At 48.8% G+C, this 27,303-nt stretch overlaps 10 protein-coding genes across 10 annotated transcripts; 5 read left to right on the top strand and 5 right to left on the bottom strand.

Annotated features, from left to right (window-relative positions):
- Positions 1–1,346: 1,346 nt before the first annotated feature.
- On the bottom strand, positions 1,347–4,145 carry N7466_000188 (uncharacterized protein; the record flags this gene model as incomplete). Its single annotated transcript, XM_057159586.1, has 14 exons — positions 1,347–1,878; positions 1,933–2,056; positions 2,112–2,131; positions 2,185–2,284; positions 2,337–2,352; positions 2,413–2,536; positions 2,591–2,921; positions 2,986–3,097; positions 3,174–3,189; positions 3,247–3,720; positions 3,780–3,839; positions 3,897–3,928; positions 3,984–4,013; positions 4,086–4,145. The coding sequence occupies 14 exons, from the start codon at positions 4,143–4,145 to the stop codon at positions 1,347–1,349; spliced, it is 2,031 nt and encodes a 676-aa protein (XP_057025834.1).
- Positions 4,146–4,923: 778 nt separating this feature from the next.
- Positions 4,924–6,906, top strand: N7466_000187 (uncharacterized protein; the record flags this gene model as incomplete). The annotated part of the gene is made up of 7 exons (XM_057159585.1): positions 4,924–5,473; positions 5,527–5,624; positions 5,682–5,744; positions 5,796–5,848; positions 5,913–5,984; positions 6,038–6,151; positions 6,204–6,906. The coding sequence occupies 7 exons, from the start codon at positions 4,924–4,926 to the stop codon at positions 6,904–6,906; spliced, it is 1,653 nt and encodes a 550-aa protein (XP_057025833.1).
- Positions 6,907–7,857: 951 nt separating this feature from the next.
- Positions 7,858–10,407, top strand: N7466_000186 (putative alpha-glucosidase; the record flags this gene model as incomplete). The annotated part of the gene is made up of 1 exon (XM_057159584.1): positions 7,858–10,407. One exon carries the CDS (start codon positions 7,858–7,860, stop codon positions 10,405–10,407), a length of 2,550 nt encoding a protein of 849 aa, XP_057025832.1.
- A 444-nt stretch (positions 10,408–10,851) lies between these two features.
- On the bottom strand, positions 10,852–12,062 carry N7466_000185 (mitochondrial 37S ribosomal protein uS2m; the record flags this gene model as incomplete). Its single annotated transcript, XM_057159583.1, has 3 exons — positions 10,852–11,657; positions 11,780–11,965; positions 12,032–12,062. The coding sequence occupies 3 exons, from the start codon at positions 12,060–12,062 to the stop codon at positions 10,852–10,854; spliced, it is 1,023 nt and encodes a 340-aa protein (XP_057025831.1).
- A 546-nt stretch (positions 12,063–12,608) lies between these two features.
- On the bottom strand, positions 12,609–13,285 carry hel10 (putative high expression lethality protein Hel10; the record flags this gene model as incomplete). The annotated part of the gene is made up of 2 exons (XM_057159582.1): positions 12,609–12,903; positions 12,972–13,285. The coding sequence occupies 2 exons, from the start codon at positions 13,283–13,285 to the stop codon at positions 12,609–12,611; spliced, it is 609 nt and encodes a 202-aa protein (XP_057025830.1).
- A 1,470-nt stretch (positions 13,286–14,755) lies between these two features.
- Positions 14,756–15,621, top strand: N7466_000183 (putative phosphoglycerate mutase family protein; the record flags this gene model as incomplete). The annotated part of the gene is made up of 3 exons (XM_057159581.1): positions 14,756–15,104; positions 15,210–15,432; positions 15,510–15,621. 3 exons carry the CDS (start codon positions 14,756–14,758, stop codon positions 15,619–15,621), a joined length of 684 nt encoding a protein of 227 aa, XP_057025829.1.
- A 710-nt stretch (positions 15,622–16,331) lies between these two features.
- Positions 16,332–17,426, bottom strand: N7466_000182 (uncharacterized protein; the record flags this gene model as incomplete). Its single annotated transcript, XM_057159580.1, has 1 exon — positions 16,332–17,426. The coding sequence occupies one exon, from the start codon at positions 17,424–17,426 to the stop codon at positions 16,332–16,334; it is 1,095 nt and encodes a 364-aa protein (XP_057025828.1).
- Positions 17,427–18,462: 1,036 nt separating this feature from the next.
- Positions 18,463–20,312, bottom strand: N7466_000181 (putative amino acid transporter; the record flags this gene model as incomplete). The annotated part of the gene is made up of 2 exons (XM_057159579.1): positions 18,463–19,789; positions 19,849–20,312. 2 exons carry the CDS (start codon positions 20,310–20,312, stop codon positions 18,463–18,465), a joined length of 1,791 nt encoding a protein of 596 aa, XP_057025827.1.
- A 1,941-nt stretch (positions 20,313–22,253) lies between these two features.
- On the top strand, positions 22,254–23,184 carry N7466_000180 (pirin family protein; the record flags this gene model as incomplete). Its single annotated transcript, XM_057159578.1, has 2 exons — positions 22,254–22,602; positions 22,670–23,184. 2 exons carry the CDS (start codon positions 22,254–22,256, stop codon positions 23,182–23,184), a joined length of 864 nt encoding a protein of 287 aa, XP_057025826.1.
- A 230-nt stretch (positions 23,185–23,414) lies between these two features.
- Positions 23,415–24,150, top strand: N7466_000179 (uncharacterized protein; the record flags this gene model as incomplete). The annotated part of the gene is made up of 2 exons (XM_057159577.1): positions 23,415–23,536; positions 23,631–24,150. 2 exons carry the CDS (start codon positions 23,415–23,417, stop codon positions 24,148–24,150), a joined length of 642 nt encoding a protein of 213 aa, XP_057025825.1.
- Between the last annotated feature and the right edge of the window lie 3,153 nt (positions 24,151–27,303).

The raw sequence follows: 27,303 nt of genomic DNA, 5'->3' as shown, positions 1-27,303 counted from the left end.
TGAAGTCAACAGAGGTTGATGAAGGTTACCAAGGTTAGATAGGACAACAACATGTTGAAGGATGAGGACAACCAAAGTGGATGAGGGTCAACAAGGTTGGACGTGGCAACGCGTTGTTGTTTTGGTGAATTAAGGTCAGCAAGGTTGGACGTGACAACGTGTTGTTGTGTTGATGGATGAAGTCATCAAGGAAGGATGGAACAATATGTTGATGAAGGATGGATGACACAACAAATATTATATGAAGGATGATCAAGTGGGGAAGTAAGATCAGGGTCCAAGGGGAAGTGGAGAGTGGGGGAGAGAAGAGGAGAGAAGGAGAAAGGAAGAAAGTCAGGGGAGAACAAGGTATTTATACCTCAAAAAAAGGGTGGGCTCGCTTTTTTCTCAGGCCGCAACTTATCCTTCTACTAGTATTTATAGCAGTTGTACCTTGGATTCATGCTCAAATTCCCTCAATGCATGGTTTGATAGTGAGTCTCAGCATTAACCTCACGGATGGAATTGACCCCCGGCTCTGAGATACATCTTGGCCCCACTCCTATATCCCGTTCCATACTGGGATTGTTGACACACTAATTATCATGATGAGCTCTTGATAATGTTCTCCCAGGTGGAGGCTTCCCATACTTATTCCTTTGCCAGTTGCTATGTGGTTCTCCTCTCTCGCGCCATTCTGGTTTCATCGTGTTCATCGTCAAGTATTATCAGATCTACCAGCGTGGTATTCTTGAAGGCATTCATTTCTTCTTGACGGCCCATACTTTCAGCTTCCTCTTTTGTCTTCCTCCTGGAGTCAAGATTGTGGAAAGCACCGAGCCAGCTAAGCAAAGTTACTTCATACTGTTGCCTATACAATCGCTAACGATGCATTCTAATACCATTAGATGATTGAGCCACCGATTTATCACGATCATCAGACGGACGGAAACTGCCGAATAACCTGTGGATGAAAGAATGCCAAAGAAACTCCGGAATGAGAGTGACCCTATTTTCTGGAAGTTCGTTGTCCTATTTATTCGTCCCCTTGGTTGTACATCATACCGTGGTCTGTGGCTAGATTGACGAAGTTTCGAGTCCAAATCTCTCTACCGTCTTTCCCTTTTCTTCAATACAGGTTATTGTCCCGCTTAAAGCCGACAAGCAGCCCCTTCATGCTGAAGCGATAAATCAACAAAGTGATTCGTCTGGCTCTGAGAGATCGGTGGCACATGCACCGGCATTCACTCGGGATAAAGGGTAAACAAACACGATGCTTATAGTTGGGGGCTTTTGAGGAGTTCTAGATTTTTCTTAGACTCGATCAATGTCACAGAAGTTATAGATATTATTTTTGAAACTCTATATCACATAGCAAGCGAGAAGTCCCCAAAGAAATCCTGCCAAGCTGTAGGGAAATAGAACAGATTCAATCCAGGGAAGTCCCATTCTGAGACAAATTGTTCTGGTACAAACCACTGCAGATCTGCCTGCGCATCAAACAGCTCCCAGAACGGCGACGTTGCTGTCGTGCCACCAGTACTCGGCTGCTGAGATTCTTGTAAAGCACGACCATATTTCTCAATACTAACTCGAAGAATCTGGAGATAAACGTTGCCGGCCTTGGATTGGTTGGTGTTCGAACCTGCCTTGCTCAATTCGTGCACGAGTCGGTTCCCATGGTCTAGAAGTTCTTCGTGTTCTTCGTCGCGTTCAGGCAAGAGTCGGGAGAGTTTTAGGAGTAGGAGGAACGCGAATGCACATTTTGCCCAGACAAAGTCCATGGCATATTTTAGCTTGGCTAGGTAGAATTCTGGCTCGAGTACCATCAATCGAAGATGTCGTCGAGCGCTTGTCTTGGCTGTGTGGAGGATTTTTCGTTCGGTTGGGGACATGGCGCTTGAATGGGGATTAGCCTGGCTTTCCGTACAAGACAACGTGGTAAATACTTACGCAACGTTCTCAACGCCCATAGCTCGGAGGGCTTTGCAGTTGAGCATCATCTCGGCCCAACATTTTTGTACTCGGATGGCTGCTAGAAGATACGGCCTTTCTTCATTGGCGGAGGCGGAGGTTTCTGCCACTGTATTAGAGAGATCGTGGGATACAATAGGCTTCAATTTCGGTCTCACCGATAATCCGTATCCAGTCACTTAAATAGGTCAGCATTGTTTCCTTTCAAGCTATGTACGGTATGCAACATACTCAAACCATATGTCCAAGTCAACTTTCATTTCGTGAACAAAATCCACAATCCCCGGGCCATCAAGCGTAGTGCCTGGCCCCAGGCTATCATTTATAGTTGCTGTAAAAGTATTAGAGCCCGTGATTCGAGCAGCGAGGTTATTATACCCTACCTCTTAAAATGTTGAGCTATTGTAGGACCTATCAGCACGCTACAGTTGAATCGGGATACTCTTTGGGTGATCGTACCTCAACTTGAGAGAACAGTCTTAAATCCAGGACTGTCGCTGAAGGATGACTGAGAAGAATCCTACTTCGCCTCGAGTTCCCCACCAATCGGATTCCAGGAGGCTTTCCTCCATCAACGCGGAATCTATTCAATAAGAAGTCAGTACAGTCCTCGAAACCAAGCTCAGGGTCCGCTTACATATGCTCCAGAACCAGTAGCCCAAACCAAGTTCTAGACCTCCGCATCAACTCTCTTTCCCTCTCAAAGTCATGGTCCGCAACACCTGCTGCTTCCTCATCATTCTTATATGCCAATCTTTCAGTCAGCTCTTCAAAAGCTTCATGCAGTTCCAAATCAAGTGCCATTCGTGTAGCAAAAGATAAAATGAGCAGTCGTTCAGAAGAGTAACATGCTACTACAAGCATTGCTTGAACGGACTCGAGACAGTTTAGCCCCGTGTTTTGAATGATGACGTTGATCCATTTTTTCAGTTCGGCATGGAGCATGTCGGAAGTTGGACCACTGATTCCTGAAATTGAGCGTCAGTTACCATATTTGTCAAGCCCGCCTGGAATTGACCTATAGCAGCTTACTTGTCTCGACCATGCAGCCGATAGTGCATATGGCATTCAATAAAATGCTGCTCCGAGCTCTGACGGAATCGAAATTATCGTAGACTGGGTCGAATATTGGAATGTATCTGTCCTATTATTTTATTTGAAGGAGTCAGAGATTCGGTTTTCTTCGATGCAATGAGTCCGAATTTTGAGGTTTTACTTACACAACCTTGGAAGAAACTGGAGATAACTTTAGATAAGTGTGAACATTCAACGTGAGAAGTGGATAAAACGTACGTATTAAAGCAAGACACTGCACCTTCCGGTGTGATAAGACCTTTATCAATGAAATCGGCGATTGATTCTTCCCGAATCTCAAAGCAAGAGCGTTTACGCTTATTAGGACGGGCAGCTTCTCCATTTGGCAGCTCATATATTGGAGCTACCGCCCTACTCTCATTCGGAGACACAGTTGGCATAGATCTTTGATAATTAGTTGAGCTGTGGATGTAGTCCGTTGAGTCTTGGTGGGCTGTTATGGCCCCAGTACCCTCTTGTTGATGAGGATGAGCAAACTGTGAACATGACGAAGTGCAGACACTTCCACGTCGTGGCTGGTCTTCATGATCATGTAGCTGTGGGGGAGGGGATTCGAATTCTTGTTCTTGAAATTGTGGGGTTGGGCTGATATGGTTCTGGTTGATCAAAGCTTGCATTTCACTCAGTTGCCGACGCAAATATTGGACTTCGGACTCGACGCCCTCGAGCCGTCTGCAGAAGCATCAGCTGATTTTACCTCGGGTTGCAACCATGGTATTCCTGTTACTTACTCCGAAACAGGGTCTTTAGGGATCTCAAAGAAGACACACTGTTTATCAAGCTTCTGGCACCTGTAGGCATTATTCTTAGAAACCCTTCCTGCATAACGCTGCAGGGGTGTTGCATACCTCCCACATGGCCGATCGCCATCACATCTAACCTATAACGGAATTAGTGAGCTCCTCGATCGTACTAGCTTTAGCAAGGGGGCTTACCTTGGATTGTCGACAGGCACTACACGCTTTCTACACAATTAGGCACGGACTGTTAGGGCTGTGCCGGAGAAGAACACCGAGCTCCGGGGGTAGGGTTCATACAGGGATACGCTTCTTCCCGATTGGGACAGGGAGCAGGTGTAATGAATCCTCGTCCGGCATATTCGGGATATGAAGAGCCGTGTTATCTCCTAGGGTCCAGTCAAGGGGGTTGGGTATCGGGAGAATCGGAGGAAACAACGTGGTGCAAAAGAAAAACGCGGGGATCGGGTATTCCTCCGCTTAACGGAGAGTCAATGGTGGTTCCTGCCGATTCTCCACTTTTCTCCCCAGACTAACCCCAGATCACACACCGCCGATCCCGGCTGTCAAACCCAATATTTTCAATAATTCCCACTTTTTCTTCGGTTTTCGCGCCCGAACACCGACCCCTTTCCCTCATCTGGTAGTGCCGTCTCCTCATTCCTTGCAAACTGCACGCGTGGCTTGCTCGGTGGCTTGCTCGGTGGCTTGCTTAGGAAGTCTGGGTGATTGGCCCACTGGACCGGAACTTGTCCGCCATTAGGTCTCGTTTCAGGGATTCAGTCGACTTCTTCCGTATCGGATATCCTTTGAAAAAACAGTGTGGTATGATTTGAGCCTATGGGCAGTTCGATAAAGATGACTCTAAAGAGACTTGTGGCTTGCTCTTGGTGAACCTTGGACTTGAATCACACTAGTCCCCAGGAGATCATAAACTTCGTTTCCCCACGGGGTTCACATATACCCTATTCTTCCCGAGTCAACTTGTTCCGGCTTTTAAGTACTCTGGGGTTTGTCCATTTTGCCGCTTCCTTCGACAAGTTTCAGGCTCCATCTTGCTTATCCATCTACTATTTTTATTATTCTATCTCGTGTTGGATTTCATTACCACTTCTTATCTCTATACCCGTGGTCAGCGATGTCCCAGGTAAAATCTTCGCAGTCCAAGCACCAGCCGGAGGAGCACCAGCAGGAGGAATTTGTCGAGTCCATCGAGGACGAGGAGCAGGTTCATCAAAACAAGCAAGATGCAGCTCAAGGAAGTAAAGGCCAGCAGGATCAGGCCCTGCAGTTGATCGAGGATGCGGGATACACAACCATCCTGACCCCAGAGAACAACAAGCGTGTGCTTCGAAAGATTGATCTTCGTTTGCTTCCCATCATGTTGGTCATTTACTTCCTTCAGCAGCTTGACAAGTCCACTCTCTCCTATGCGTCCGTTTTTGGACTCAAGGAGAGTGCCCATCTTGTTGGCCAGCAGTATTCCTGGCTGGGTGCGGTCGTCTATGTCGCCCAGCTGGCCTTCCAGCCCCTGGTGTCTTATCTTTTGGTCAAGATTCCCATGGGAAAGTTCTTGGCAGCATCGACACTTCTATGGGGTATTGCATTGTCTTGTATGGCTAAAGCCGACACCTTCGCTACGTTGATGGTGTGTCGGTTATTCCTTGGTGCCTTCGAGGCCGGCTTGGGTGAGTTGATCATACCCTATAACGAGAGTTCGCTTCTAACGATGAACAACCAGCACCCGCTTTTATTGCAGTGACCCAGTCATGGTACCGACGACGTGAACAGCCTGTGAGATTGGGTTCGTGGTATGCCATGAACGGTGTGGTCAACATGGTAAGCCATTCATACGCTTTGGTTTCAAGATGAGAGGACTAATTCTTCATCGTGAAGGTTGGAAGCTTGATCACATATGGTCTTGGACACATCAATTCCTCCGTCTTTGCTCCTTATCAGGTATGGCGGTCTTAACAAATACCATTCACAACAAAGCCCTAATTATAGCAGGTCATTTTTCTGTTCTTTGGCCTTCTCACGGTTGCATTCTCAGCCGTTGTCTTGTGAGTCGACTCCATATTCCTGATTGAATTTCTCAACAACATTCTAACAATGCTTTCTCTATAGCTTTTTTATGCCCGACTCTCCCGTGAATTCTACGTTCCTGTCAGAAGATGATAAACTAGTGGCCATTGAGAGGTACCTGCTCCTGCAAGCTTTCCGGGTTTTTGTTGAAGCTAACAAATGGACAGACTGCGAATGAATCAGCAGGGTATGGAGACTCACGAATGGAAATGGGAGCATGTGAAGGAAGCATGCCTGGATCCCAAGTCCTGGTTCTGGTTTTCTCTGATGATTTCTATCTCGTATGTAAAACGCATTTTCTTTTACTATGCCTCCTTTTACTAACTATCGCAGTATTCCGAGTGGCGGAATCACTACTTTTGGCCCCTTGATCATCGAATCTTTCGGTTTCAACAGCCTCAACACAATCCTTCTCAACGTTCCTTTCGGTGCAGTTCAGCTTATCGCTACAATGGGAGGTGCATGGTTGGCCACGACATGGAGGAAGAAAGGCCCAGTCCTTGCAATGCTGTGCATTCCACCGATTGCGGGCTGTGTCATGCTGCTTAAAATCCCGCATGATGATGCTCACAAGGGCCCTCTTCTTGTCGGATACTATATTATCTCCGTTTACCCTGGCATCACACCGTTGATTTACTCTTGGTCGGCCGCAAACACTGCTGGAGAGACAAAGAAGAAGGTCACCACTGGTATTCTTCTCGTTGGACAGTGTGTTGGAAACATTATTGGACCCAATCTCTACAGCACAGATGAGGCACCATTGTACCGCCGTGGACTTTTGGCTGATCTCTCACTTTTCTGCGTGTTGTGGCTCCTGATTGTGCTCCTCATGGTTTACCTTTCTTATCTCAACAAGCAGCACGAGAAGAAACGGGTTGCTCTCGGAAAGAGTGCCAAGGTCGTCGATCACTCTATGTTCGCGGTTGGAACTATACAAACCGACAAAGAAGGCGTTCCTGTCCAACAAGTGGTTCACGACAATGCCTTCAAGGATCTGACTGACTGGCAGAACGAGGACTTCGTGTACGTCTATTAGAGACACTACACAAGCAACAACACTCAGGCAGTGTTGATGACGAACCTCAACGATTATTTATGGTAGCATTTTGAATATAATTTGTGATTTTTAGTTGAAACACCCAAGTGCCGTATCCAGTAGTACCCCTACCTACTACTTGGTATTCTCATTTAGCAAACGTTTCACTCTCTAGACCTCTCCCCCTTTACCACATGGGTGCCTGTGGTTTTTTCGTCTCATGGTCTCCCCAGTTAGTAGTTGAAAAGTAGGAGATGAAAGCAGGCACTGGGCAGTAATTACATTACGGTCAATACCTATAAGTATTGAGCACTCAGTATGTACACTTCAAGGTTAGATACATCCAGAGCTACTAACAGTCGACTTACAAAACCTGGGACTTTAACAGCGCGCCGCACGTATGCGCCGCGCTCTTTACTTTTACCTTCCTAAAACGATTCAGCTGGTTTGGCTTATAATAAAATAAGTTTTCAGCTGTCCCAGCCAATTTCAATTACTACGTGCGTGCTAGCTCCAGACCTCCTTAGTGAATTTTTAAGTCATGGGGACCCAGCGGGCTTTCGGTGTTCACGCCACATACCCGTGGACGGCTAGTGATATCGGGTGTCCGTTCACAAATTCTTTATATTTTTCTTAAACATTTTTCCTAGCTGCATTTCCATGGCCCCACATGGTCTCAATCGGCCTTTGTATTTGCTCGCGTCCCCCGGCTTTTCGATATCCGGGGGTGGGTCAATAGCCGGTCGCGTCCGTCCAACACTTCGCAAGTCGGAGATGATCCCCGATCTCCGATGTATACCTAGGTCCTGCCCCACGTCATCCAAGGTTTTGGAGCATGAGAACGCGGGGCAAGCAATTGGAGAAAATGCTACAAATATAGCTGTGCGCCATGGGGTACCGAAAATAATCATCTACGATTGTTCTCCGTGAAGAATCAATACATCAATCACAATGCCTCAAAAAGAAAGCTCCCCGCGCGGGTATCAACAAGTGCCTTCGAGCACCGAGCAAAATGACGCCTCTGTGCACATTCGCAGCAGCACCAAGAGCAAGGATGCCTTTGACTTCTCTTTTGAAGCTATCCGCCAGAACCTTTTCCGTGTCAGCTTCTCCTCGCCAAAGCATGTCATTCCTCCCTACCCAAGCGTCACCAAGCCCGAGACCGATCTCAAGAACGTCAATGTGTCCGCCAGCTCCTCCGAAACCTCCAAGACCATCAATGTTGGCGGCGTCACCGCTACCGTCGAGTGGGAGCAGACTCCCGTTGTTTCGCTGGCCTGGACCGGCTCCGATAAGCTCCTGCATCGCGATCTGCCTCTGCGCTCATACGTTGCTGACGGAGAGGGTGTCGCGCACTACTCCGTACATGACCGGGAGGCATTGCACGTCGGTCTAGGCGAGAAGGCTGCGCCGATGGATCTCACTGGCCGCTCCTTCCAGCTTTCCGCGACCGATTGTTTCGGATATGATAACTACAATACCGATCCCCTTTACAAGCACATCCCGTTGTTGATCAAGGCCACTCCCGAAGGCTGCGTTGCTTTCTTCTCGACAACCCATGGTCGTGGCTCCTGGTCTGTCGGTGCTGAGATTGATGGTCTTTGGGGCCACTTCAAGATCTACCGCCAGGACTACGGTGGTTTGGAACAGTACATGATTGTTGGAAAGAACCTGCAGGAAGTTGTTCGGTCATACGCTGAGCTGGTTGGAATGCCCCTACTCGTTCCCCGTTGGGCCTACGGCTATGTTTCAGGTGGCTACAAGTACACTATGCTTGATGAGCCTGTTCGTGCCCATCAAGCACTCATTGACTTTGCTGAGGAACTGGAGTCGCACGGTATTCCTTGCTCAGGCCACCAGATGAGCTCCGGATACTCTATCTCTGAGCACGAGCCTAAGGTTCGAACTGTGTTCACCTGGAACTACTCCCGCTTCCCTGACCCAGAGGCGTGGGTTAAGAAGATGCACGCGCACGGTATTCGTCTGATCAGCAACATCAAGCCCTTCCTTCTCGCTTCCCATCCCGATTTCAAGCATCTGATCGATTCCCGCGGTTTCTTCCAGGACGACGACAAGGAGCCTGGATACATGCAGCTCTGGAGTGCTGGAGGTGCCACCGGTGGTGATGGCTGCCACATCGATTTCACATCCGAAGCCGCCTTCAAATGGTGGTTCGACGGCGTCCAAAAGCTCAAGAAGGTCGGCATCGACGGCATGTGGAACGACAACAACGAATACACTCTCCCCACCGACGACTGGACTCTAGCCCTCGACGACGCAATGGTCAACAGCAAAGTAAAGAACACCCTCCCCAACAGCGTCGGTCAATGGGGCCGCGCCCTCCACACCGAGCTAATGGGCAAATCCTCCCACGACGCCCTCCTCGACGCCGAGCCAAAGTCCCGACCCTTCGTCCTCACCCGCAGCGCCACAGCCGGTACAATGCGTTACGCCTGCAGCACCTGGTCCGGCGACAACGTCACAAGCTGGGAAAGCATGAAGGGAGCCAACGCCCTCTCCCTCAACGCAGGCATGTCCCTCATGCAATACGAAGGCCACGACATCGGCGGCTTCGAAGGACCCCAGCCCTCCCCCGAACTCCTCCTCCGCTGGATCCAACTCGGCTGCAACTCCATCCGCTTCACAATCAACTGCTTCAAGACCTCCCCCGACAACAACTCCGTTGGCGAAGTCATCGAGCCTCACATGTACCCCGAGATCACTCCCCTCGTGCGCGACACCATCAAGCGTCGCTACGAAATCATGCCTTACATCTACTCGCTCGGCCTATCCAGCCACCAGACCGCTTCGCCGCCGCAGCGCTGGACCGGCTGGGGCTACGAGTCCGATCCCGAGGTGTGGACAAAGGCCCTCAAGGCCGGCGACACGCAGTTCTGGTTCGGCGACTCGATGCTCGTCGGCGGCGTCTACGAGCCCGGCGTCAACGTCGCGAAGATGTATCTCCCCCGCAAGTCGGGCTCCGTCTTCGACTACGGCTACGTGAACATGAACGCCCCGTACACTTACTACCCGTCCGGGCAGTGGGTTGAGATCTCCTCCGAGTGGCGTGAGAGCATCCCTCTGATCGCCAAGATTGGAGGCGCGATCCCCGTGGGCAAGAATGTGCATACTCGTGTACCGGGTGATGAGACTGCGGCTTCGCTGGGCGTGAAGGAGCTAGATGATTACCGTGGTGTGGAGGTCTTCCCGCCCAAGGGATCTTCGCATGGAACTGTCTTTGAGAATACTTGGTTCGAGGATGATGGTATTTCGCAGGTTACTAAGATCTCCAACTACACTCTGAGCTATAGCTCTACTGAGGAGAAGGTGCTTGTGCACCTCCAGCGTGATGAGAGCAGTGGCTTTGTGCCTGCTTGGAAGGAGCTGGATGTCGTTCTTCACCATGGAGACGCTCGCGTTGTGGTTACCTCCTCTGGACAGGAGATTGTGGCCAAGGGCGCTGATTCCCGTGGTCGGTTGGTGTACACTATTAAGGCTTGAGATGACTTGTTATGAGAAATGATGTGCTGGACTGGGCTTGATCAGGCTACTTGGGACTATGGATAAACATAGATTTTCATATTTGGACATACATAGAATGAATTGTTAATTGGACCTTTTGAAGTCTTTTCGTTCTGATTTGATAGCTGTGTTTAAGTTTGAGGTTGCAACGCTGTAAATTTAGTCAAAAAAACTCATAGCCAGGACAAATCCACCTGAAAATATCACTGCTGAATTGAACAGGAAAGGGGTACATTAAAATCCAAATGCATTTATGAAAAAAGACTTGTTAATACACGAAGATGTTATAACACCAACAAACAAGGAATCATCTATACAGTACAAAGTCCGACGCTCGAATGCAATGTCGGGAAGAAATCGAAACCACAAAGCCTTATCAAGACATGCAAGAACAGCAAGAAAGACAGAAAGGTCTCAAAACCCCTACTTCTTATTCTCAGCACCAGGAATCTCACCAGTGAACGGATCCAGCTTCAACTCCTTCGAAGTGATAGGCTTGTAGGTCAACTCGCCCTGCGCAGCCAACCCAAGTCTCCTCTTCTGACCCGCCTCACCAGCACGACCCAAAACACCCGCAATAAGCCCAACAGCCTGAAGACTATCGTCATTCGCAGGAATGGGATATGTCAAACGAGTAGGATCCGCATCCGTATCCACAATTCCGACCGTAGGCACATTATTCAAACCACACTCGTGCAGCAGCACAACATTCTCCAACGGGTTGAGACAAACAACCAAGTCCGGCTTCACGGACGGCCGATCCGCCAGATCCTGCTTGAACTCGAGCAGGGGCTCATCCACCGCATTCACAACCTGTGTCTCGCAGTGGCCTAGAATCTGCTCTCCGTTCGTCAGGGAGCCGGGGATCCAGCGCTCGAAGATGTGGTATCCGCGCGCCAGCTCGGCAGCGCGGACAACGGCGGCCTTTTGGCCCTTGCGGGTTCCGACGAAGAGGATGATGCCGCCGCGGGCGGCGACCTCTTCGATGACCTTTGCGGCACGGCGGAGGTACGCGGCTGTTATGTCGAGGGAAATGATGTGGATGCCCTCGCGGATACCGAAGATGTAGCGACTGTTCTGCGGGTTCCAGCGGGAGGTGCTGTGGCCCATGTGTGTGCCTGCAGCGAGGAGGAGCTCGAGGGTGACATCTGATGGGGAGGGGGGGTTGGTGAGAACATCATGGGTGTGGATTTCCTGGACGGTGGAGCCAAGGGCGTTGAAGTTCGCTTCTGTGGAGGTTGGAGAGAGAAGGTTAGATATAAGGATTTTCTTGGATGTTGGATGTGAAAAATAATATAGGTTTTATGTTCGAGGTGTTTGGGCGTTTTTTAAGGGATTCGGAGTTGCTCACTTGACCTTAAGGAGCCCTTCCAGGCCTCTTTAGGGGTTGGTTGGCGTGCAGCCTGAGTGACTTTGGGGATGATAGCTGAAATGGATGGAGTCTCGGCTGGAGTCTCGACTGTTGTGTCGACGGGTGCATCGGAGAATGAGCGGCTGTAGACCGGGGCGCGGCGAGTGAGAGCGAGCAATTGGCGGCCTAGAAGGAGAATTGTCAGTCCAGAAATTCAGATTGATTTGGTCAAGGATATTCAAAGCCACTCACTTTGCCGCACACCAAACTGTCGTACAATCATGTTGGTTATTGATTTCGGAATTGGAGCAAAGGCGTGTTCAAGACTTGAGATCTCCGCGCAACTTTTGTCAAACTTTCCGTGGCCTAAGGCAGAAACTACTTTTTTTACACCTGAGGCATTTATTGACTAACTCGGGCATCAAGGCATCAAAGTCTATTACGCTAATCCCGATACAGACACGGGCTGGACTGATCTCTGGATCGGGTTTTCCCCGCGCAGTGGCAAAGTCCCCCTGATGTAATACGTCGATCTTAGATTCATGGATTTAAAAAAAAGCAATTCTGATTCTCGTGGATTCTTGATATCGATGCGAAAATAGTACATGTAAGGGCTAATTAAGCCATGGAAAAAAATATTCAATAACAAAGATTCGGCAAAAGGACACATGCCAACCCGTTCTCGCCAAAGTAGCAAATGTAAAGGAAATTCATGAGGTTTGTAAAAGTCATCAAACTAAACGCACGAATGATTGAAGATGGTGGAGAAAAAAGCAAAAGGACGACGGCAGTCGGTCGAGGGTATCAAGACGATAGGAACATTCTCCTTTTAGCGCTTGAAGTAGCCACCGAGCTGGTCCATCATGTTGCTACCGTTGTTGGAAGGAGGGCCAGGGGGGCCACCGTAGGGAGAGCCCTGGGGACCGTCATCGTGCTTGCGGTGCTTCTTGATAGCATCTTCAGCAATGCTACCAATGATGGCTCCACCGATCGTTCCGAGGAAGCCGTGGTTGGCCTTGTGGCCAGCGAAACCACCAGCGGCACCACCGGCAAGGGCACCGGCGAGACCACGCTCACCCTCCTGGGCTTGACCGGGGGCAGACTGCTCCTGCTCATTGTAGTAACTGGAAGAGTGAGGTTAGTATGAAGTGTTCGGGGTAATGTGGGTAAAAAGTGGGGGTGTGAAACATACCCCTGTCGGGAGGAGTCCTGGCCGTACTGCTGCTGCTCGCCGCCGTAGTGTTGCTGGCCCTGCTGGCCCTGCTGGTTGTAGTAGTCGCCAGCACCGCCCTGCTGACCCTGCTGGGAGTATCCCTGCTGGCCGTAGCCTTGCTGCTGGTGCTGAGGCTGCTGCTGGTTGTAGTATTCACCGGAGCCGCCCTGCTGCTGGTTGTAGCCCTGCTGGGGGTAACCGCCTTGCTGACCACCGTAGCCCTGCTGAGGGTAACCACCCTGCTGCTGGCCGTAGCCTTGGTTGTATTGATCGTTGTTGTAGTAACCGGACATGATGAAGGTTGTGGAGTTTTGAAAGTGATGGAAGGTTGAGAGGGAAGAGGAAGATGGAGAGTGTTGGTGGATGATAAGAAATTGAAATGAGGGGCAGAGAGACGTGACCTTTTTATAACAAGTGACTGCAGGGCTGACGGGGCCAAAAGAACCCCACATGGCCACGCAAAATCACGGAACGAAACGCACTCGGGGGCGCAGTTCTGTCACTGGTTGGGCACAGCCAAGGCACCGCCACATCTCGCCATTTTCTTTTTCATTACATTACATTGCATTACATTACATTTGCTTACTTTGCTTGACAGTTCAGGGCCCGGAGGGTCAATGCACAGGGCTGAGCCTCGTTCTGAATTACGGAAAAATACATGATACGTCAGTAAGATATACACTTCTCACTACCGTATCCAGTAAGTGATACGTTCAAGTGGTAATATGTACGTGGCTTCCAAAAATAGGAGAGAAAACCGGTCTTCGGAAGCTCGGCCTAAGATCTTCTAATTTGTTCTATGAGAGTTCGATCGTTTACGAAGCGCCAAGACGATCGGGTTCGCGTTATTGAAATTTCACTTCCGCGCGAATTCCGGTTGCCTAGCGCGCTAAGCCACTACCTCTCTTGGCTTGTGTCACGAATTCACAATTTTCTTTTCTCCCCTCTTCTATGCCGGGAAGACCGAAATCTCCGGCATAACTTTTCTCCTTTTGACCCTTGTTCGGATCTGCCGATATGGTTTCTCTCGTATTGAAGATTGAAGTGGCCTTTCCCACAATCCAAGTCTCCGCGGATGCCGAATAGAACAACCTATAGGGAATACCCCAGGCCCACATCTGACGACGGGACCCATTCTCGAGTCACCCAAGGGACTTGGAAGTCGGCGTTCCCTTTTTGAAACTCCCGGCCCAGATCATCCACCTCGGTCCGGTGACGGGAGAAGAGGACCTAGCGACTCCCGATTTTCAGTAATGCCCGCTTATTGGTCGGTGGTTGGTTGTTGATCTAGGGAAAAGGTTGCTCAGACACCATATCTAATCAACTATATTTGCTCTTTTTTTTGGTCTATGTACTGCATACATGCACATGTGCTATCCGACGGACATATTTTGTGAAGTGTGTAGCAAACTACAGCATTTAAAGACTCGTAACTGGTTCTTGCCCCAGCTGGGGAATACATGTAAGGGATGATTAACTATGCCGACCTCATCACCGTTACACCGCATGGCAAATCTACAACCCCACAAGCCAACAAAACCAATCATTCCATGCTGCGGGGCTGATACCAAGGTGTTCGCGTCAAATAATGATCCCCATGATTCTCCTCCACTTGCTATCATTACCAAATACGGGACGCGCCGATGCGCCAGAACCTATTCGCCCTTCTTTCTTGTCGATCTATGCCTTGGATCTCGAAATCGAGCGATCTGCCGATCACCGTATCTCTCAAATAAAAATATAGTATAAAGGAAACAGCCAGCATGATCGCCCGACTGAAGCTTATTTTTTCCGCCTTAGCAGCCAAAGCTTCTATTGCATTGCGTCCATCATTTCGCGTTCAGGATGTTTTGGTGCTGGCATGTCAGATATCCATATACTTCCTCTTTTTCACGGCCGTAACGGCTGGAGTGGTAGCAGGAGCAGGAGAAGTAGCAGCAGACACTCATCACCCGACAATCTACCTCATCCGACATGGCGAAAAGCCCATCGACCCAAACAATCATTCGCTAAACTTTGAAGGTGCCATGCGCGCGCAATGTTTACGAAGGGTCTTTGGAGTGAGCTCTGCGTATGATATTCAATATATCATCGCGCCGACTGTGATCGCAGGTGAGTGTGTACATTAATAGTAGAGTTATTCCATGGGCTATGTTGAAGAATCAGATACCCAGTACCTAGAGCCGCGGTGCTGATGTCATTTCTTTTCGTTATCAGATGACGAGCACGGCCGTCCTTACAGGACCGTCCAACCTCTTGCGCATGACCTTGGTCTAGAGGTGGACTTGCACTGCAGCAGGGATAAATTGAGATGCCTTGTTGATGCCATCCGGTCTTATAACGGCCCGGGCAATATTCTTGTCTCGTGGCGACACGGAAACATGAAGAAAATATTGCCGCTTTTGGGAGTCGAGAATGGGGCGAAGTATCCCAAACACCGGTAAGTTGATTTAAGTTGGTTTGGTTTGATTGCTTAGTTTCGAGCTGCGAGACAATTGATGGTAACTGGAATACTAGATTCGACATCATTTGGACTATTCCATATCCATACGACCAGCTCACTGAGATTAAGAGTGAGAATTGTCCTGGCTTAGATGTGGATGCGCAGGGGCTGATCGTTCAATATTGAAATTTGAGGAAATTGGGGCTAAAGCTGAAATCCAGGTTAGAGCTGAAAACATTGTATTCGCTAAGTTGCTGGATGTAGGATTAAGGTTGAATGAGCAACATTTGAACGGAATCCTGAATAGCAGTACACAATTAATTAGTTCTAAGATAATATCCTTTTCGGGTATACACTGCGCGTATTTGATAATAAATAACAAGTTCCGTTTCCGTTCTGTGGCTGTGCTTTGTCGCACTGGTAGCTTTAAATGTTCAAATGTTGGGCAATTTCCTAAGTGAGAATATGCTGGGCGCCGTATTGCTTACTGTTTCGGTCCGCGACGATCCCGACGATCATTTCCAGTGGCAATTGCCAATGTCAGCCTTGTCCCGGGATTTTGTGCATAGTAAGCACTAAGTGTTGATTTCATCCCGGTGTCACAGCTTTCAAGTGCTTGGAAGTTCTTTCAACCGTTACCTATTACCTAAATGACTCAACACGAGCGAAAAGCTATAGATTGGGCAGATATACTATGGATCCACATTTGGGAATCGACATTCTTGAAATGTCAAATCAGAACTGCCCTTATCTTATCAAATTTGTTCATAAGCAGGACAGAAACGAGAGCACTATATTTCAAAATTTGATCACAATTGTCCTCTAGAGCTGCCAGCTGATTACTCAATGTTCTGTATATACTTCGCACTCCCCAATCCAGAATCCTCCTTCAAAAATCAAACTGTAATCCGTCGAGCCTTCAAATACTCATAATCAGGCATGGACTTCCTCACATACTCCTCCACCAGCCCCCCAATCTCCTCCCCAAACTCCACCCTCCACTTCGCCGCCTCAACATCAATATCCACATCCTCCGGCGCCTTATCCCTCACAACCCCCGACGAACTCTCCAACGTAGAAAGCATAACACCAGCAGCCCGCTGATGCAAGCTCACCTCCTCAGCCCCCTCCCCAACAACATGACTCCCCCACTTCGCCGACTTCCTCGTCTCGCCCTGCTCCGCCCACTCAAACTGCACAACACCCTTATCCAGCCCCGTCCGCTCACAAAACTCCCCCACAACCCCAGGATTATGCACGAGATCATGCGCATCAATAACCGGCGGCGGAACAGGCCTATCCGGCTGCTCCAAGCACCACTCATACATCAACCTTGTCCACCGCATATCCATATTCGAAAACGACGCCCCCCGCACCCCGTCCTCATCCAGCAGGCCCGATTCTCCGATCTTCACCATAGCCCGGTACATGGACGGCCACGCCAGCGCCGGGTGCCGGATGATAAACGCAAGCTGCCACGAGCGCAGGTACTCGTCCGAGAACACCGTCTCGTTGAGCCGGGAATACGTCTGTGCGGCGCCGTACTGCTCCGGCATGGCTATGCGGAATTCGTTGAAGAGGGCTTCGTCGTGGATGCCTGTGCTTGCTTTGTGGAGGGCTGCGGGGCTGTAGAGCCAGTAGGCGTGTTCTTTGGCGAACATCATTTTGTGGGTGGTTGAGGCTTGCGTGGAGTATTCTTCCAGTGTGTTGAAACACTCCTGGAAGGAGCGCTGGGCTTCTGCTTTTTGGTCATCGGTCCATTGGGAGATGGGTTTGTGTGGGAGATTGTTGTTTAGGGCTGCGGCGGCTTTGGTGTAGGCTGGGTAGAAGAAGTAGCCGCCTTTGGCGCTTGTGAGGAGGTTGGGCTGTTGGGGGATGTTGAGGATTTTGAGTAGGAGGTTTGAGGCTGTTCGTGGGATGCTGACTAGTAGGAGGCGCCGGGGTGGGGTGGCGGGGGTGGTGTTGTTGGTCTGGGGTGAGGGACCAGCCATTTCTAGTCGCTTTTTAGTGTATAGGGCTGATGATGGATGATCTTGATAGGCCTTGTGGTATATAAGCTTAATTGTATAGAGCAATGAGAGTGGAGGGAAATGGCTATATTCTGGGGGCGTATGGCGTGATTAAATACCAGTGTCTAATAGACTAGATCGACCTGCGTTGCTATTCTGTAAACAATAGTTCTGTTGGCACGGACATCCACCTTCCAACAGTGGAAACATACTTTCCTTTTGGCCTTTCTTCTCTTCGCTACCATTGGGCCCGTCGGTCTTTGGTCGTTCGTCAATCTGAAAAAGGGGACTGCTCATGTACGTAAATTCGGGATTTGACCGGGTTGTGTGGAGTGATCTGCAATGTTCGTTTCTCTTCTGGGTAAACAAAGAAGTAGGGTTCTCGGTGTATCGGACCTAGGAAGCTCCGAATGCACCCATCCCTCGTATCATGCACGAGATGCTTGGCAGTCTAAGTATTAGAGTCAGACGACAAATCGAAATTGTGTATGGCCAATTGTTGCAGATGAGGTGGGGTTGAATTCTGAAAGCTCTGTTGATATGCTTTCATCGGGTAAAACCCGTGACAAGAAGCAATGCACGAGTATGACAGTATTGGTCTTATCTGATTTCGGGGCCAGGAACTGTGGGGCAGGATCCAATTAAATGGTCCATGCAGTATGACCCATAACGAAATATGAAATTTGGGGTACAAAATGTTGGTTCTGAGCGTGGGGTTGCTGCCAATGGTCGGGTTGTTTCTCTGGTTGTTTCTCTAACTTGGGTTGGAAGTCGAAACTAAGTGCTAGCTCTGGTCCTAGACAGGACCGAATACCATGATCATCTATACCTCCAGATTAGCTTAATATTCTAGACTCGATATGGATAATACCAATGCTGGATGGATGTTGGAGATGAAGAAAGAGTCAAGAATCAATTCGTCTTATACATAGCACTCATCTCTATCTTGCTCACTATACTAGTACAATCACAGACTATACACAAAATATTTTTTTAAACAGAAAACCAATAAAGCCTCTCAACTATCCAAGGGACTCTTGCAGGTGAACGAGGTGGTGACGCTCGACTTATAAGTAGCCATCAATCCAGTGATAGCAGAGTAGGCGCCAAGGCCAGCAAGGGACAACGCGCCAAGGAAGTAGAAGAGGTTGAAGGAACTGAAAATGATACGCTTGGTTCCCATGTTCTTGAATCCACGAGCGAAGCGCTTGAAGCCCTTGTCATGGCGCACGGTCTCGCCCGTGGCAGGGTTGAAACCTTCACCGTCAGCCAGAGCATACTTGTGGATCCAGAAGAGAGTCGCCAGCATCGGGGGGAAGGTGTAGGTGAACTGCAGGATACAGAAAGCAGCGACAACGGAGGTCAAGCCCGAGAAGCTAGGAATACCGGCCGCCAGGACAAAGGCGATGGCCCAGTAGATGGGGATCAGAGCGACCCACATGAACTTGCCAGCCTTGGCGGTAAGAGGGGGGCAACGGAAGAATTCAACGAAGATGTTGTTGTAGATGACCTTGACACCGATGTTTCCGTAAAGACCGGCGGCAATGACACCGGACAGCATGGCAAACACGTTACCGGTGGTCTGAATGCTGTACTCGCTGATACCGAGGTAGGTGGGGTTGATGGAGTACTGTCCCTGATAGGCGTACATGAATAATCCGTAGAGCATGTAACAGAAGTAAATGAAGGCCTGGGCAGCCCACATGCCAGTCAGGAAGTCCTTGGGGCGCTTCATCTCAGCCATGAACTCGGGGAACACCATGGCACCACCGTACGCGAAGACAGCCTGCATGGCACCAGTGACCGAGGCAGTGAAGTCGGCAGGGTCGGGAAGTCCGGCAGTAGTCTTGACAGCGGGCCAAACGCCGTTGACTTCAGTCACGGATGAGCCATTGCCGATAGAGATACCGGCGGATTGGGTATAAGCGGTATAGTTGGGGGGAGAGTGAGCAGCACCACCCATGGTCACAAACATACAGAGAAGGTTGAGCCACACAGCGACGTTGGCCAACCATCCAAACTTCTGCAGGGTACGAACCTGGCCGAGGAAGAAACCGACCAGTGCCCAGACCAAACAGCAGATGATGTAGCAAAGCTTGAACTTGACGGCTTGGGACAGAGCTTCTCCGTTGGAGATGACGATCAGACCGACGTTCAGCAATAGTTGAACGCTCTGTAGGATGTTGAAGAGGTGGCGCATCCAAGGGCCGTACAAGCGGAATCCCATATCACCAAAGCTCCGCAGCGGGAATTGGTATGAGTCAAGACCAAGGAAAGTATCCCAAAGCAAATATCCAGAGTATCCGGCTAGCAAGGCGAAAACAGTGTATAAAGCGATACCAGGACTATTACAAGAAAAGTTAGTCATAATCAAATTTAAAAATGGACACTTTTAGAAGCTTACCCCCAGCCCATGGTTGCGAAAGCATATGGCAGTCCGAATGGACCCAAAATATCAGTGGTAATCAGGTAAAAAATTGCACCGCGGGTGGCAGTGCGCAGCGCACGCGATGCGTTGGTCCACTCCTGATCGGTGATGGTCATGCGAGTGGCCGGATCACTGGTATTCAGGGCGGCGGCATCCTTGCCGTCAACTTCTGTTTGCTTAACACCACCGTCACTCTTGGAAGGGAAGATGATGGAGAGGACTCCATTCTCTGGTGTGGTCAAGTGCTCTTCCTCAACGCGGGTAAGCTGTGCATAGTGGTAGTATTCCTCGAAGGTGACACTGTTGTCGTGCAGCTTGCGGTGCTGGGGGCGAGTGCCGCCAGTGCCCGGGCTATCCACAGAGAAGTTATCAATAACCTCACGCTCCTTCTCGTGAAGGCGAGGATCACCGTCAACGGCGAGACTTCCGAGTTGAGACATTGCCACGAAAGCAGGGGATGAGGGAAACTGGAGGGGAGGAGGTATGAGTCAAGAGCAAAAAGTAGCCAGCGGGGGGAAAGAAGCATGCGACCGGGCTCCCATTTATTATTATTTCATTTGTGGGGGGGCCCAATGCAGCTCCGGGGCAATCGGAAGGCGATATGCATTTCGATTCTAGTCCGCGCCATTCAAGGCCGAGTCGCGACAAAGGGCGCCAAAAAAATGCAGCCGGTGGCCGGAAACGGTCTCGATGCGACCAATGGAGTCTCGCCAAATTTTTTGTGGTTCTGGGTAGGAACATCCACTCTTTGGAGACAAGGCGCGGAAGAGGCCGAAATGAAGGAACACCAAGGAAGCCAAGTAAGCATAAGCCTTCGATGGCTGCCTCGGCACAGTCAACACGATTGGTGGTGAGTGGGGTGGCGTGGAGGATGTGGACCCTCGTTACATCTGCCATATATTAAGGGGACCACTCAGAAGGCACAAAAGACGCCGCGGACCGTAGTAAAGTCAGGGTTCACTATATTTTTATGGGGCACGCGAAATCAACGCGTGATAAATTTCTGCAGATCTCATCCCAAATGGAAAGCTATAGCTTTTGATTGGAGATGATATGCATCGTCAAAGGGGGTTGGATCTCCAATCGGACTGATCGTACATCTTTGTATCACGCAAAAGAAGATGATGATGTACAAGTTAGAAAAGTCAAACGGTGTACAAGTTCCCGCGGCTTCAAGTGAAAAACTCCTCGCTCGCTCGCCACCTTCCTAATTGGTCGATTTCTTTTACGCTCACTTTTTCACATAAAGACGCCCCTAGGTCCACTCGAACCATAACTTTCTTATCGCCTTAGCCGAATTACCTTTGCAATTGACATTTATCGACAAAGCTTTATTCCATGACTATTTCTTATATTTTCTTGTTTTTCTTCTAATTCATTCGTCTCCACGTGGCGAATTCCTTAGGACTTGCCTATTTTGATCCCCAGATTTTCACCCCGCATATATACAGAGTTTCACTACACTTTGAAGTCGGGGAATCGGGGACTCGGGGATTCACATCAAAGGATCATCGAAATGCTTCATTTAATCTACGGTTAGAGGCGGGCCGGCAGGCGACGGCAATTGCGATCGTCCTACAAGGCTGCAGAATTGGCCCCCATGTAGCATCTTTGTTCATATATTCGGCTTCGGTTGATACTGATGGATTGGCATTTCATTCCAGATGATCAGAACCATATTCAAAACACCCCCTCTGCACATAACTATGGCAGGTCAAGGAAAGCTAACACCCTTGGAAGCTTGTCTGCCTCGGCTCTCTGGGATTACACCAGTTCGCATCCATGGATGTTTCTGCCTTATCAACCTTGTGCTTTTTCATAACACGCTTTCACTAACAGCAATTTCCCAGGTTAAAACATCGCTGTCTATGGTCAAAATAATCCATAGTGAATCGTGTACCCAATTCTATGAACTTTCGTTTTTTAATATTTCCAGATCTCAAGGTGGCGCATGTGTGGCTGGTGATTATTCAGGGTGCTGTGGCAGAGACAAACCATGACAGATGCGCGAGCTATGATAACTAATCAACAAAACATGAATAATTCCTCGGATATTCGGAAATAAACTCTGCAATGTTCGCAGCATTAATGTGCAAGAGCAAAACCAGTGCCTGCTTACTCATGTCGAATGTCAGCAGCCCATCAGCAAATGTGGGTCCACTAAGCCATTTCCGGTCCCGCTTTACTTATTGATGATCGATAATGCTTGGATAATCCTCTCGACGACACTTCTACGGCCATCTCGGTACTTCAATTCCAGCCCTATATAAAGCCAATTATCCACGATTCTCCTCCAAAAAGTCACTCAAAAATCAAATATAGTAGTACAAAGCAGTACACAACCAAATAAATCGATATACCCATACAAACCGAAATAAATCATGTCCAACACACTCTCCCACGCCAAGATCGTTCTCCGCCGCTCCAGCGAGCGCGGATATGCAGAGCACGGCGGCTGGCTCAAGTCCTTCCACACATTCAGCTTCGCTGGCTACATGGACCACCGCTTCGTGAACTTCGGATCCCTCCGCGTCCTGAACGAAGATCGCGTCGCCGCCCGGAACGGCTTCCCCACCCACCCCCACCGTGATGCCGAGATCTTCAGCTACATTCTTAATGGCGAGCTCACGCATCGCGACAGCATGATTAAAAAGGGCGCCGAGGGCGAGCAGGGAAAGTCATTTTACCGCATGCATCGCGGCGATGTTCAATTCACCACTGGTGGAACCGGTACGCATTGATCTTTCCTGAACTAGTTGTTATTTTTTTTTCCGTACAAACACTGACGATATAATAGGTATTGCGCACTCGGAATTTAATGAGTCCAATAAGCCTGTTCATTTCCTCCAGATTTGGGCTTTGCCCTGGAAGAGCGGCCTCAAGCCTCAATACCACACTATGAGCTTTAGTGAGGAGGCGAAGAAGAAGGCCTTTGTTCCCATCTTGTCGCCACTTGCGGCTGGTCCCGAGGCTACGCCTGCGGAAGAGGCGGCTGCTGTGCCGAAGATTCCTGACACCATTCCTATCCACGCGGACTTTGTCATGGGTGCTGGTATCATTGCTCCCGCTGAGACATTTAAGTGGAATGTCGGTGCGGGTGAAGCTGTTGAGTCTAAGAAGAAGCGGAACGTTTACATTCATGTGCCCATGACCAAGCAGGGCAAGGCCAAGGTTAAGATTAGTGGTCGTGAGGATGCTGTGCTGGAGGAGGGAGATGGTGCGTTTGTCACCTTGGTGAATGCTGGAGACATCCTCCAGGTTGAGAGTGTTGGAGAGGTTGAAGCGGAGGTGATTGTGCTGGACAGCAACTAGTTTATAATCTTTTGTTTTCTTTTAAATTTAAATTAATGATTCTACGTTATGCACTCAAATATTATAAAGTTTTCGGAAATTTATCTATTTCATGGATCAACAATCATCATGTAGAGACTAGAGCACCGCACACAAGATTGGTGTGTTGACACTATCTCTTCACTTTTGTCACTGGGAGATACCATTCCCCATCAAACCCGTGCATCAATGATAGCTCAAAACACGTCACCATGATTATTTTGATCACTGATGCCTTAGCCAGCCTTCTTTGGCTCCTCTTGGCCATTTTGACCGTCTGGGTCCTTCTACTTCTTCACCGTGTCGCGGATTTCTACGATCCAACTCATCTCCGGTAGAGATGTCCCAGCCCCTCCTGCCATCATCGCTCCCATCTATTTTGAGACCACATCTCAGTCAAAATGTTAACAATATTCTTTTACAAACAGCTCCCTTGTCCCACTTGACGATTTGCCCCCGAACCTCCCTCCCGCTCAATACGCGAAATTCCTTGCCACTTTGCGCGCTGACCAAAAGAGGCTCAATATTCAGCAGCGCCGAAGTCAACGTCAGATTTACGTGGAACCCTGGAAGCCATTCCAGCCATTTGAAGACTTCTTTTTCTCCTTTTGTACATGGGTTCTGACCGGGGCGGTATGGCTACTGAAAACGACACTGCGCGCCGCTTGGCCAGTTTCCCCGTGGTTATTCCCAACAGTCATATTCGTGGTTGAAGTTTTTCTCTTTATCACTGTCGTGCTCTTGGTTACGCTATTCATTTTGGGGACTGCGGCAGTGACTATGGTGAGGGAGCGGCAGAAGCAGCAGCGTATTCGAAGACATCTGGTCGTTGAGATCCCGCCGCTACCGCGTTCCAGAGATGGTCATGTCATAACTACTCCGTCCAGTGAAGGAAGTCTAAAGCCACGGCATCGAGATCGCAAGCGATATCGAGTATCGTCGTGGTGAGTGTTGGGTTGAGGTTCTTCGGTGGAGGGCGATGTCTGGGAGATGTGGGCTTGTTTCCTTTTCTTCTTTCGGAGATATTGATGTGACCGGATATGTCAATAGGATGTTTGGGTATCATTTTGTCCTTCAATTGAGACGTTACAGCTTTTGTTTCGAGGGCTTCCGAGTAACGACCTCTGTGCATAGTATTATAAATATGCTCTTTCTTCCACCAAGGCTCAACGTGCGTCGAGGAGGCAGAGTACGGGTATGTAGCCAAGCCTCAATATCAACACACAATTCAGTCCGGCGAGTCTTCGTTCGAAATTTCGCTTCAATACTCCTGGCAGGAAGGAACAATTTATGTGAAAGGGGAGAGATAAGGGGAAACAAAAATAAAAACAAAAAAACAACAGCCGAGTTCAGAATTCGAGGCGATCGCGGTAACCACTGCGCCACTGCGTCAATTCGACGCAGCCAGGATTCGAACCTGGGCACCCAAAGGAAATCGCTAACGAATGACACTTACGTCAGACTGCTGTTAAGAGATTTTTCGGAATTTTCACTACATAAGGGGGGGGCTGATATCCTAAAAGAAAAAGCAGTCCCAAGGAACTGCTATGCATTCACGGCTAACAACGAAACTGATCATGTGGCCACCTGCACTAGGCAAATATGTGTCTTTATTCTGATATGGTATAATCTCCGCCCGAAAAAAAGCCAATCGGAATAGAGCCAATCGGCTACGATCCTTGAAAATGTGTACACTATTTAGGTTCAAGGCAAGAGGCGACGCAGCTGCAGAGAGTACTAGTCCCAAATGGGGTACTGACAAATCTACGCAATGTTGGGTTAAGAGGATGAATTCAGGTGTCCTTTTAATATTAACCAGCGCCTGTGTGGGCGAGTGGCATAGCCTATTATCTTCTCGGGGTTGGCCGTTGCGATTTGAGAGACGGGTGTCGGTTACAGCGGGGAACATCGCTTAGTAGCCAGACCTCCCTCTAGTGCCACATGGGCGCTACCCTCTGGGCTAGATGTTTGCCAATTTTTTATAATTGACCATGCTGGATTTGACCATCTTTATTTGAGCTCTATCTGCGTGTGATGCATAGTAAAATGAGAGAATGGTGGGACAAGACTTTGACTGATGTAAAATGACGCTATTCACAGGGTACTGGTACTTCTACATACCTTAGAAGTATATAGGGAAATGGATTCAACCTGCCTTTGAACCCAACTTCCACTGGATTATTTGAACTTTTTTTGCTAAACTATTTCAACAGCTATTCAGGACATCTCTATTCCAAACAAAAGGTCAGGATAATTTTTCAACAGTCTATATTTCTCTCTCGATAAAAGCTATGTCGATGGATTCATCGAGGTTTCCACGGGTAGCATACATAGTGGGTAGGTAATTCTTGAATGGCAGACGACGGTCAAAGGATGGGGTTTAAAAAGAAAAGAAAAAAAAGACAAAAAAACAACAGCCGAGGCAGAATAGCAGGCGATCGCGGTAACCACTGCGCCATTGTGTCAATCGACACAACCAGGATTCGAACCTGGGCACCCGAAGGAAATCGCTGAGCTTATACCCTTACGTCAGACTGCTGTTGAAAAGTTTTCGCAAACTTTGATATATAGCCCCAACGCATTTTCAAAACTTTGGGCAGCATGCTCAGAAATGCTGGCTTTAAAAATACGCCACCTTATAATGCGATTCCAAATCGGTGTCATATGAGAGAGGGAATTAAATTTCAGTAGATTCTTTGCAGTCAAGCCGTACTAACTATGTCAAGCTGCATTGCTAAGCTACCCTCTAAAGGGGGTAAAACCAGAAAAAAAGAACATCTGGATCAAAAAAGGAGTGGGGGTGGATGCACCTGAAATAACCACGCCGTCGCCGAGCTATCTCTCAAAGATTCAACACTCTTTGGCATGAAGGTCGGGTAGACTAGGTATGGTCATCTTGGCACCGGGCGGTATCTTCATTGATCACACTATGACGCTGAAGGTCAGGATTGGCGAGCAGAGTAGATGTGCTCTGTGTAGTTACTGGACGTACTGAACCTTGGCAAGCATTTGCTCGCTCTCGGGGTGGGCATGCCGGTCTGACTGTGCTGCTGCTCTGAAATTTAGATGTATGATCGTCAGTGTCTGATTTGCTCGTTCTGCTGTGCTGCTCTCACATTGGAGGCTCTCGGGGTTGTACGGTTCGTTCAGCATGCCGTTTCCCCCCCAATATATACTTATTTGCTGCCTGCCTGTAGTAGTCTGTTCTGCCTGTGTGGGCCTGCTCTTCGGAATTATCATGTTCTCCGGTCGCGTTCTTCATATTGTTTCGCTGACTCTCGGGTATCGGGCTCGATTTCATGTAGACTCTGGATTGAATTGTCTCGTTCGCGCCTGGTGTTGTAAAACACTTTCTGGCGGTTCTCTTTCTTCTGATTTGCGTATACCTCAGCGGCCATGACGCGTCCATGGCAGGCATTGGTGTCTGTTCGGTATCAATCATGACATTCATGCTTCTGTATTAAACATCCAATACAAGCAATATAACGAAATTTCAAGTGGTAAGGAGGGGAGGATGCAAAGATGCAAAGCTGGGGGGGGGGGGGGGGATTCATGATTCTTTGCTATCTTGTGAGAGGCCGTGAACGGCCGCTTTTCCCAGACGCGATAGCTGATGTGATTTTTGGAACAAATACAGAGAGGACGAAATAAAAAGAAAAAGAAGAAAGGAGAGAAAAATAGAAAGAGGAAGATAGTAATAAAAGATAATAAAAGAATAGAAGGATAAAAAAGAAAAGGCAAAAAAACAACAGCCAGGTTAGAATAGCAGGCGATCGCGGTAACCACTGCGCCATTGTGTCAATCGACACAACCAGGATTCGAACCTGGGCACCCGAAGGAAATCGCTATGCTTAAACCCTTACGCTAGACTGCTGTTGATATCCTTTCACAAATTACGGTATATAGGGGCCAGGGCATTAATATCGAAAACAAATTTCTCACTATCTTCCGTGGAATATCCGGCCACCAACTTGCTCTATACCAAAAAGAAAAAAAAAATTTGGATCAGCACCTGTGTAGGATTTTGCCTCAAATGATTCGAAGCAGTAGTAAATTCTTTTCCTCCAGGGCTGTAAATGATATCCACCTATTTCCAGTTAA

This window comes from Penicillium verhagenii (genome assembly GCF_028828195.1).
Source record: "Penicillium verhagenii strain IBT 33310 chromosome Unknown utg000002l_segment0_segment0, whole genome shotgun sequence".
NCBI classification, from domain to species: Eukaryota; Fungi; Ascomycota; class Eurotiomycetes; order Eurotiales; family Aspergillaceae; genus Penicillium; species Penicillium verhagenii.
This window is presented reverse-complemented; position numbering and strand designations above follow the sequence as displayed.